Here is an 11184-nt window from a genome sequence, read left to right as displayed (position 1 = left end):
TCCTGTCCCTGTTCCCTGGCAGCAGAGCCCAACATGGCTCTCAGTGCTCTGGGCTGGTGACAAGGTGGGGATTGGACACAGGCTGGACTCGATGATCTGGGAGGTCTTTTCCAACCTCAGTGATTCTGGGATTCAGCCTGTGTTCCAGACACATGGGTTGTCCTCGCTGGTCCTCCAGCGATGCTGAGTGCTCACCTTTCACACCTGCACCGCTGCTCAGGGCCACCTGGGCAGGGTGCCACTGACCTCAGGTAGAATAAGGTGTTACTGACTCAATTGCTACATCCACATGAGGGGAACAAGGAAAATCCTGCAAAGCTCTTTGGGTGTTGAAGGATGAATCAAATATCCAGCGACACAACTGGTGGTTTATCAGCCAGCACATGGACAGAGAAGGATCTTGAGGTGCAACGTGCTTCAGGCTGAGTGCTGCTCCACAGTGCCGTGCTCTTGCACAGACAGAAAGCATCCCAGTGGGATGTGGTGGGTGTAGGAGACCATTGTCCCTTTAAACACCCCTCTAAAGGCTGGAATTGCATTTGGGAGTCATGGTTTAAGGGCAATGTTTCCCTCAAGCACAGGACAATAAAGCCTTTCCCAAGCTCTCAGGACACTTCAGCAGGGACACATCTTCAGCAGCAAGAGGTGCCAGGGTCCCTGATCAATGAGGACAGGAGGACATACCCCCTCTGTGCCATGGTGAGCAGTGCGTTGCCCATCCAGCTGTGGTTGGTGTGCCATGCTCCAGTCCGGCAGCCAACAAGGTGTTCATGGTCTGGACACTGTTAGAAAGCTGAAGGAACAGGCAGAAACGAAGCTGTAGGACAGCAAACACAATCAGCTGTAGCAGGTGGCAGTGAGTCAGCAGAGCCTTGATGCTTCTCAGCTGATGCTGCCCAGTCTCTGCCAATGAGGGAAATTCAGGGGAAGCAGCTCCAGGAGAAACCAGCAACAGTGAAGATGCTGATGACCCAAGCCCACATTTCCAGAAATCACACCACCTTCAGCTTCTCTTGAACCCCTGGGGCAAACCGGTTCCTCCAGGCCAGAAAGTGCTGCAGCCTTTGGTGCTGCTTTCCAGACCCCATCCCACATCCCCCTTCCCCAGCTCAGCACCTGCGGCCCCAGCCGGGGCAGGGACACTCCCCTGTGGGGCAGAGGAGGCGGATGACACGCTCCCGGATCTGCCTGGTCCTCACCCCGTACACAATAGGGTTGAGCATGGGTGGGACCACAACATAGAGGTTGGCCAGAAGGATATGGACGTGACTCGGGATTTGGTGGCCAAAGCGGTGTGTGAGAAAGGAGAAGAAGGCAGGCACGTAGAACATGAGGATCACGCAGAGGTGGGAGCCACAGGTGCTGAGGGTTTTGAGACGAGCCTCTGGGGATGGGAGCCGAAACACTGCCCTGAGGATGAGCACGTAAGAGACGGCGATGAGAACAACGTCCAGCCCCGACGAGAGCAGCGCCGTGGTCAGCCCATACCAGACGTTGGCCCGGATGTCGGCGCAGGCCAGGCGGGCGATGCCCATGTGCTCGCAGTAGGTGTGGGGCATCACATTGTGCCCGCAGTACGGCAGCCGCTTCAGGAGGAAGATGGGGGGGAACATGATGCAGAACCCGCGGGCGACGGCGGTGATGGCAATTTTGCCGATCACCGCGGGGGTCAAGATGGACGCGTAGCGCAGCGGGTCACACACGGCCACGTACCGGTCGAAGGCCATGGCCAGCAGCACAGAGGATTCCACAATGAAGCTGAAATGGGTGAAGAACATCTGTGTGATGCAGGCATCGAAGGAAATCTCCCTGGCGCTGAACCAGAAGATTGCCAGCATTTTGGGCACCGTCGTGGTGGACAGCAGGAGGTCAGAGAGAGCCAGCATGGCGAGAAAGAGGTACATGGGCTCGTGCAGGCTCCGGTCCGTGGTGATGACGAAGAGAAGGACCAGGTTGCTGAACACTGCGGTGAGATACATCAGGCAGAAGGGGACGGAGATCCAGATGTGGGACTCCTCCATGCCTGGGATGCCTGTCAGGACAAAGGTGATGGGGTCGAAGCTGCTTTCGTTGAGCTCGTACATGGTGTTTCCGTGCTCAGGGTCAGCCTGGCTCAGCTCTGTGCAAGAAAGAGGAGGGATAAACAACACCCGTGAACCTGGATTTGCCCATGACCCCTGACAGATGCTGCAAATCAGGACACAAGTCACAAGGCACCTGCCTTCCACCCTAAGGGGTTCCCTCGCTGTGTTTTGTACAAAGGACCCTGTTTGTTCTGTCAGTCCTACAAAGTGTCTGCAAGGAAAACATCTCTGTCCCCCCCTTGCCACTGCAAAACAGGTCAGGCCTTTTTCTAGCTCTGCTTTATTCACTGTCACAGAAACCTTGTAAAAGTCACCCTCGGCCTTGTCGCAGTCAGTGGCTCCATCTGTGAGCACACACAGAGCTGTGTCTGTGCTGGGACTCCAGGTTCCTCCAGGGCAGTGAAATGACAGAATTTCTCACCCTGCTCAGACCAGGGACACAGAGTTCCTTGTAAAACCCCCAAAACAGGAATAAATCCTGGCCCAGTATCAATGTTGGGCAGTGTCTGGGATGTGATCAAATGCAGAGTTCTCCACTGATGCTCAGCCCCTGGCACCATTCCAGCCTCTCAGTTTCCAGAGCTCAGTTTTCCCAGTCCCCGAAGTGCTGGGGCAGCCTGAGCTGGGAGCACCATCCCCAAGCTGGAAGAGCACCGTCCCATGACTGATCAGCCTGAGGGTATTTTTGAAGATTTGAATAATGCAAAGCTGCAAGTCCTCCACGAAAGCTTTGCCACGAGAAGGACTTTGGGAAGAAGGAGGACCACAGGACTGCTGGGTTGATGTGCTTCCCCCCATCTTACCCCCAGCCCCCATTCCCTGTGTAAACTCCATCATACATTAGAAAATCCCCAGGCCAGGGTTGGGATAGAGGAAAAGCAGTTGGATTTGGACCAAAGATAAACCTTCCCTCCTTGCAGCCCGATTTACTTTCATTGCAAACAGCAGGTACCCAAGTCAGACGTGTTTGCATTTCTAAGCGCTTCCATTAAGGATTCTCGGCATCCCTGAATCAAAAGTCCACTGAAAACATGGCTCAGTACAGAAAAGACCTTCAGCTCATCACAAATATTTATCCAGTCGCCTCTTCCACTTGCAAACCCACGTCACCCAGTTGAATCAAGGCAGTCTGGGTCTAGAGCAGGGGATTAAATCTGCCTGGGAGCGTTCCCAGGCTCCAACGGCAGCCGGTGTTACTGTGTGGGGGCTACAAAGCAGTTCAGCAAGACTTTCCTCCTCCGCTTCCCAGCAATATGGAAATCTATTCCTCTCACACGCCACTTTCCTTCCCTTCAGTCTTTTCAAACAGAATCCCTGCCCCAAACCCCAGCGTTTGATGTAAAATGACTCACCAAGGGCCAGCCCCGAAGTGGGAAGAGGAACCACAGCCCCGAGCGATGCAGAGCTCGGGGGAGCCCAAAGCCCCAAGCGCTGCCAGGGCTGAGGATATAGATCCTTCCCTCTCCCGGACCTCAGAGGAAGCATCAGCCCCTGGTCCTGGGGAGGTTTAAACTGCCGGTGCATTAACCATTAACAGCAGTTAACACTCCCGGGTGAGGCATTTCCTGCTTTTCCAGCATTTGCATTGAAAGTGATTTTCCTCTCTGCTTGCCGGGCACCGGACACTGGGCCGGGCTGGTGAGGATCTGAGCAGGAGATGGGCACAGCCTGAGCGCTCCCGGCATCCAGAGCATCGCGGATGTCTGAGAGTGTTTTATCTGCAGCAGGTGAAAATGGTCTCATTCCACTGCTGAAACCTCCCTGGACAGTCCCCTCATGCTGCCAGGGGACCCTCTGCCACCCAACCCCAGCCCATGGGCAGTGATCTACCAACATGATTATAATTATCATTAAGATCATTGATCAAATCAACGATCTACAAAATCATGATTAGGAAGAAATCCTTCCCTGTGAGGGTGGGCAGGCCCTGGCACAGGGTGCCCAGAGCAGCTGGGGCTGCCCCTGGATCCCTGGCAGTGCCCAAGGCCAGGCTGGACATTGGGGCTTGGAGCAGCCTGGGCCAGTGGAAGGTGTCCCTGCCCATGGCAGGGGTGGCACTGGATGGGCTTTGAGGTCCCTTGCATCCCAAACCAGTCTGGGATTCCATGATTCTGTGATTTTGTGATCTCTAAGATCATCAAGTCCAAAAAGTATTGTCAGAAAAGTCAATACTGAGCAATGTCCTGCCCCACCCAGCGACCTGGTCCCAACCCCTCCTTTCCCATCCCTCCTTTACCCTGGGACACATCTCCCTCCTCCCCCAAAGACACGGCTCCTGGGGTGCAGGAGTGGGAGGTTCTGGTCTTGCAGAAGGATCCTGGATCCAGGAAAGGCACCAACTCTGACGAGGCACTGTCACGCCTGCAGCAGCTGTGGAAATGTCCAACAGGAGCCATGCAATTAGAAATATTGGTGTTGTCTCTCCTCTGATGCCTCATGCATCTCAAAACGTAGCATTTGGATTGGCTTCCCCTTTCTTTGGCTCCGGGAAGGGATTTGAATGATGCTCTGAGCTCTCCGAGGCAGGAGCTGGGCTCCCTCCAGGGTGGGCTGTGGCTCCTTCTGCAGCAGAGCCACTGCCCATCCCTGCTGCCAGCACTGAGCCTTCGTGTCCTGGCAGAGAAGGAGCTGCACGGGAAACACTTCAGCTGAAGGTTGGACTCAATGACTTCGCAGGTTTTTCCCAAGCTTAGTGATTCTGTCATTCTGTGGAACAGAGGATGTGTTGCTGCTGTGCCTCAAACACAGGGCTTGCACGAGGAGCTCCAGGTTTCCTTCCTGCCACAGACTCTTCCCACCTCGGGCTGGTTTCCAGCTGCCTCCCTGCACCCCATGCCATGGACACCCCAGAGCGGGCCCCCAGAGACTCCCTGCACATCCCAGCCCACACCAGCACCAGTACTGGGACACTTCAGGGGGCAAGAGCCTTCAAGGGGTGCAGCAGGAACCTGGATCCAGCATCCCAGGAGCCGGGCAGAGCCCGGGAGCAAGGATGGGCAGAAGTCCCAGAAGTAGAGGGTGTCAGTGGGAGGAGTGAGATGTGGGGGATGTCCCTGCTGTCCCTGGAGCACACACAGGGGACTCTCTAGGGTTGGCATGAGGAAGAGGAGCTCTGAGAGCCCATTGGGAAGCTCCTGCCTGTGCAGGAGAGATGAGACATGGACAGCACCACTCGTATATGAGTGGAGAGGTGCTGAGACTTTAGGAGAGTGACTCTAGAGGTCCTTGTGAGGCAAGAAATGGTCCTGCAGCCAGGCAGCTCTGCAGGGCTCATGGTGGCATCACCCAGGGATTGTGGTATTGTCACCCGGGGCTCATGGTGGCATCACCAGCGTGGGGGGAGGAAGGTCACAGCCTTCAGCCAGGGGCCAGACCCTGCAGGCACTGGGCAGCCAGGGCTGGGGGTGCCGGGAGGGTCCGGCTGGATGCTGTGGAGGAGGAGCAAGGAGGGGGGAACCTGCAGCCTGACACAGTGGGACACAGAGCCCATCTGTCCTCCAAGACCTGAAGGGGGTCCATGGTGTGTCCTGAGGCAGCCCCTCACTGAGCCCCCACTGTCCCCTCAGGGAAAGGGGCATTTGCATCACGGCTGGAGTGGGATCTGGCCTCAGAAAAGCTACAAGGACAAGGACCCAGCGTGTCCAAGGCCAGGCTGGACGGGGCTGGGCGCAGCCTGTCCCAGTGGAAGGTGGAACAAGATGAGTGTAATGCCCCTCCCGACCCAAACCCTTCTGTGATTCACTCTGCCCATGCCAGTGCAAAGAGCCACTGAGCTGCTCATGCCCCGGAGCCGGGGTGACAGGAGGGACACGGACAGAGCGATAGCGAGGATGGCACAGCCACGCTCCCTGCCCCATGCTCCTCACCTGCTGCTTTCCCAGGCTGCGCTCCACAGCTCCCACCACAGCCTGGGCACTCACAGCTGCTCCACTATTGTTCCTAAGGACATTTTCATCGTTTCTATTTACTCGTAGACCCTGTTCCTCCCGGCGCCTGCAGCGTGCAAAGAGGGACTGCCCTCCTCCTTCCTCGGTGTGCCCGAGCACAGAAAGCTGCTCTGCTCTGCTCTGCTCTGGACGTGTCCCTCTGCAGGGGCTCAGCCAGGCCAGGCAGACTCTGAGCTGATGCTCTGTGCTGATGATACCCCTCATTTTGGGGTTTCTCTTCCCCCACGTGGTGAGCCAAGCGCCTGCGTAGAGACGTGCAGCTTCCCTGAGTGGGCACAGCTTCCCTGGGCAGGTGTCCCAGTGTGTGAGGGAGTGTGACACCGGCTCTGAGTGGAAGCAGAAGGTTCTCCTGCACTGGGAGTACTGGGGATGATGGTTCTTGGTGTGGATGTGTTGGTGGCTCTTCAAGGAGGGGTGTGAGTGAAGACCTCCCCAAAATGAGTCCACACAGGCCACAGGGGATCCAGAGGGATCCCAGTGCATGCCCAGAGCGGCAGGGCCGGGGCTGAGGGGCCTGGGGAAGGTGCTGGTGCATGGCAAGGGTGGGAGATGGGGTGATGGTGCTTCAGAGGGGTCCCCAGCAGCTCCCCCCAGAGCCGCACCGGGCTCTGGGCAGGGCCCACAGAGCTGAGCCCTCCACCATCAAATCCCCCCCTGCTGGGGCCTGGTTCACATCAGCTGCGATGGAACCCCGGGGTCCTGCTGGTACTGGGAGCTTGGGAACCCCCAGCAGACCCCACTGCACACCCAGTCTCACAGTCCCCTCCTGCACCCATCTCCAGCCCCTGTGAGTGCTGCAGGGAGGAGCTCAGAGACCCCACAGAGAGGAGGACCCGGCTGAGCAGAGCTCCAGAGTAAGAGGGTTCCCACAGGAATGGTGTCAGAGCAGATTCCGGCAAGAAAGAGCAGCAACAGCACCCCCAAAAGCCTCCTTTGGGGCTCAGCCCATGGCCTCTGTGCCAGATTTTGTCCTTCTCCACTTCACCCTCAAAGCAGAACTCTAAATCTTCCCCAAGAGTTTAGAGACCAGCAGGGCTCCACTGCACACCAACCTCGCTGGGTTATTTGCTTTCCTTCTGCTTCTCTCAGAGATTTAGGGGTGCCTCACACCAGACATGGGCTCAAGGTCTGCCCTGCCTCCAGCACTGGGGCCACAGCCAGCTCTGCCACCTCAGGGGGCAAAACTGGGTTCCCCCCTCAGGTCTTCTCCAGACACACAGTATGGGTTTGCGTTTGTCTCCTCACCTGCAAAACCTGGAGACAGATTCAGCCTTGAAGTGTTTTCTCCCAGGAAGAAAAGCATGGGGAGCGCAGGGATGCAGAACAGGATGTCACAGCCCGTAATAGCTCTGTGGTGAACACCACACATCCCGAGGTCCAGAGAGCAGGGATGCTGGAAGCGGCACCACGGATGTTCAAGAGCTGCTGTTTCTGCTCCTGCAGCGTCTTCCCTGGGAGGAGTGTCACCTGCACAGCCAAGGGGTGTCATCCTCCTCTTTTGCATCAGGGCCAGGCTGGGTGTGCTCCGGGGACCTCTGCAGATCATGGAATCATGGAATTGTTGAGGCTGGAAGAGCCCTCAGGGACCACCGAGTCACGCAATTCCCCCAGCACCGCCAAGGGCACCACCAACCCATGTCCCCAAGTGCCACATCCACAGAGCTTTTAAATCCTTCCAGGGATGGGGAATGCATCAGTGTGCCGGTTTGGCCAAATTTAGAAATATATCCTCTGAGAGAAGGCAGGTCACCACCCTCCCCCCACCAGGTTCGGGGAAAAAGAAATTTTCCTCAAAGGAAAGTGAAAGAGATAAAAACTATCATGAAGTCACCCCGAGACAATCAGTTTTCCCAATATCCAGCCCAGACCTCCCTTGGGACGCCTTGCCTCAGTTTCCCCAGCAGTGCAGGGCTGCCCAAAGCCTGCACTGCTCCCCCACTCTCCTTCCCACCTGAGCAGGCAGCACCTGGGAAAGCCTGAGGGTACAGATGGGATGCTCCCAGCTCCCAGTTTAACACCCCTGAAATCCCCCCGCTTCACAGCATTTCAGGAGAGGAACGTGGCATCGGTGGGGGTGACAGAGATGGGCCGTGGCTGCTGGTAAAATAATGAATTTACTGAGTAACTAAATAATCACATAACTAAGTAATTAAATAATGAATTTGCAGAATAACTAAATAAATAAATAAGTCACTGAGCAATTAAATAATGAATTTACTCAGTAACTAAATAATTAAATGACTACACAAGTCAATAACTAAATTGCTAAATAAATAAATAAATAGATAGATAACCAAGTGCCTTATGCAGAAGCAGCAGGCAATCAATTATCTAGCTAATTAATTATTTCAATTAACTGCCCTCTCTGCCCTGAGCCTCAGGGCAGCAATGTGAGGGCTACGGGAACAGCACAGGCAACAGGACCCCCAAAACGGATGCAGGGGGTGGGCAGAGATTCACCTGAGCAATGGCTGCACCAGCCACAGGAGCTGCTGCCCCACCACCTGAGCCTCCCCGGAATCCCAGGGTCACTGAGGGTGGAAAAGACCTTCAAGGTCAAGTCCAACCTTTGGCCAGTCGCCCCCCCCAAGACCATCGAGTCCAGCTGCTCCCCCAGCACTGCCAGGGCCCCCACGGACCATGTCCCCAGGTGTCACACACAGAAAGGTGTGTACGTGTGGTGACAGCACAGGGAGGGGGATGGGAAGGTCTACTGGTCCAGCCACAGCAAGGTGAGGAATTGCCATGGGAAAGCCCCTGGCTGGGGAAAGGCCGACTCAGCACAGGCTGACCCCCCCCCAGCAAATATTGTCACCAAAAATGGCAGAGAATTACATGGAATGCCACAGAATTACACATAATTACACACGATTACATGTAATTACTCTCCCAACTCGTGCTGCAGTGACAGCTGTCCTGGTCTGCCTGGCACAGGGACGGGCAGCAGCTTCCCAGAGCTCAGAAAAACAGCAATTCCACCATGGAAACCCCCCCGGCTCCGGGCTGTCACAGTGGGCAGGTGGGAGCTCCTGCCTGGCACAGGGACTCTCCAGGTGGGCAGGTGGGATAAGGCTGCCAGTGATGGACCAGAGCATTGGACCAGAGAAGTGGGGTGAACATGGGGTCAGCTCTGCTCTGCCCCATCACAAGAAGTCCCCTGGGTGGCTGGGGCTGGGTAATGCGGCTCAGACAGGGACAGAGACCCTCAGACAGGGAACAGTCAGACACTGGAGCTGACCGAGGGACAGGTGGGAGAGGGACAACAAACCTGTGCTCGGGTTCCTGGGCAGGGGCTGGCACATCCCAAGAAGCCCAATGGCACCCACAGGTCCCCCCGCTGGTTTTGCCTGTGCCTCTCTCTGATGAGGGAATTTTCCAAGCACATCCTCATTTTGGATGAGGGCAAGTCCTTACCTGCCCTGCTCCTTGGAGGGGCACAGTAACCCTGGCAGCATCCTCCAAGCTGTGGTGGCCACGGTGCCCACACTGGTGACACCAGAGCTGTCGCCTTCAGTAGTGTGCCTCTTCCAAAGCCGTGGATCTCTTCACAACAGGCAGCATTTGCCTGGATGTTTGGCAGCAGCTCCTCTTCATGGGTTTATATCCGATGCCTCCGGTCCCCAGTGTGACCCCTGCTCCTCCTCCTCCTCCTCTTCTGTCCCCCTGCCTGTCCCTGAGGGTCCCAGGGTCATCCCTGCCCCATTCAGGAACCAAAGGCTCACTTCTCTCGCAGGTTGTGCCAGAATATCCATCGCTCCGTGTCTGATCCCACAGGGGCACTGGGGCAGCGTTGGTCCCTCCACTCCTGGAGCTGAAACATCCCCACAGGGCTGGAGATGGAGAAAGACAGCCTCGTCAAATTCTGGGGAAGTTATGGAGAAAAAAGGGAGTGAGGGAGACTCCGACGGCCCACGGGGCGATGACGTGGTGTGGGACAGGGCTGGAAAGCGACAGCTCAGGCTGGGGGACTCGGATTTCCAGCCAGGAAGCAGCTCCAGGCAGGAGCCCGGCACATTTGTCACTGTCACAGTCTGGGAATCAAGTGCCTGGAGCTGGGCTTGGGACCAGGTCTCCATGGGACCCTGCCCCTCTGTGTACATACAGGTTCAGGTGCTGCCCTCCAGGGTCCACCCAGTGGACAATGGGTCTGGAAACACCCTTAGCTGGAGCCAGCGTGCTCCATCCCATGGTCTGATAATGAGGGAGAAGCTCTCAGGGACCTCAGCAGGCCCTTTCCCATCCTGAAGGGCTGAGTCCCTGCCAGATGGAGCAGGATATTGTGGTATGATGGAAAAACCCCTTGAGGACCTGACCCTGTTGCACCGTCTTGAGCAATATCTGAGGGATGCTTGATGTTGTCCTAGGAGATGACGGACTTTGCCCCCAAAAGATGATGAATATTGTCCCCTGTCTGCCTCAGGAAGCATTTAGCAATTCCCTTTATGGGACCTGGAGTGCTCTAATCACAGAGTCACAGAATGATTTGGGTTGGGAGGGACCCAAAGCTCATCCAGTCCCTTCCACTGAGCAGGGTGCTCCATGCCTGTTCAAGCCCAAATTTTATTCACGGGAGTTATTAGACTTTCACTTTTGCAGAATATTGAATTGTTTGGGTCCTGAAGGGTGACTCTGGATGAGCTGCAGGAGTACAGGGGGATGAGGAGGAGCTTCACTCTGAAGCGAGGGGTGACACCAGCACTGCCAGAAGGGATGACCACGGGTTTAGGAGCCAAAGCGTGGGACGGAGTATCCTGAAGTGGCTGTTGAACACAGACTAGAGCATCACTCACCAGAGGGGCAGGAAGGGAGCGAACCGGGGCTGTGTGCGTCAGCAGCACGGTGCTGGGGCCGGGGACTGGGATGAGGTGGCAGCAGTGGCCTTCAGTGAGAGCACGGGGGAAGGACTCCCAGGAACTCAACAAAGGAGCGGTGGCCACGAGGATGCTGATACCAAGAAAGCCGCAGAGCGAGGCGGGAGCTGCCGCGCTGTGCCAGCAGCGCAGCACGTCCCCGCGGCTGCAGATCCACGGATTAAATTGAGTTTGCAAATTAAATTCCTCAAGAAATAATGAAATATGCACAGGCTGGTGCTCCAACGTGGAGATTTCAGTGAGAACCCACAGCAGCAGCCACCCAGCCAGGAGGGACAGGGG

At 56.3% G+C, this 11184-nt stretch overlaps 1 protein-coding gene across 1 annotated transcript; it reads right to left on the bottom strand.

Annotated features, from left to right (window-relative positions):
- Positions 1-95: 95 nt before the first annotated feature.
- On the bottom strand, positions 96-7703 carry LOC103624048 (olfactory receptor 52B2). Its single transcript, XM_017744634.1, has 2 exons — positions 7277-7703; positions 96-2119 (listed from the first exon to the last, which is right to left on the bottom strand). The coding sequence occupies exons 1-2, from the start codon at positions 7575-7577 to the stop codon at positions 1110-1112; spliced, it is 1311 nt and encodes a 436-aa protein (XP_017600123.1). The 5' UTR covers positions 7578-7703; the 3' UTR covers positions 96-1109.
- Between the last annotated feature and the right edge of the window lie 3481 nt (positions 7704-11184).

Source organism: Corvus brachyrhynchos, unplaced genomic scaffold (genome assembly GCF_000691975.1).
Source record: "Corvus brachyrhynchos isolate BGI_N302 unplaced genomic scaffold, ASM69197v1 scaffold511, whole genome shotgun sequence".
NCBI lineage: Eukaryota > Metazoa > Chordata > Aves > Passeriformes > Corvidae > Corvus > Corvus brachyrhynchos.
The sequence above is the reverse complement of the archived record's forward strand: the minus strand, read 5'-3'. Positions and strand labels throughout refer to the sequence as shown.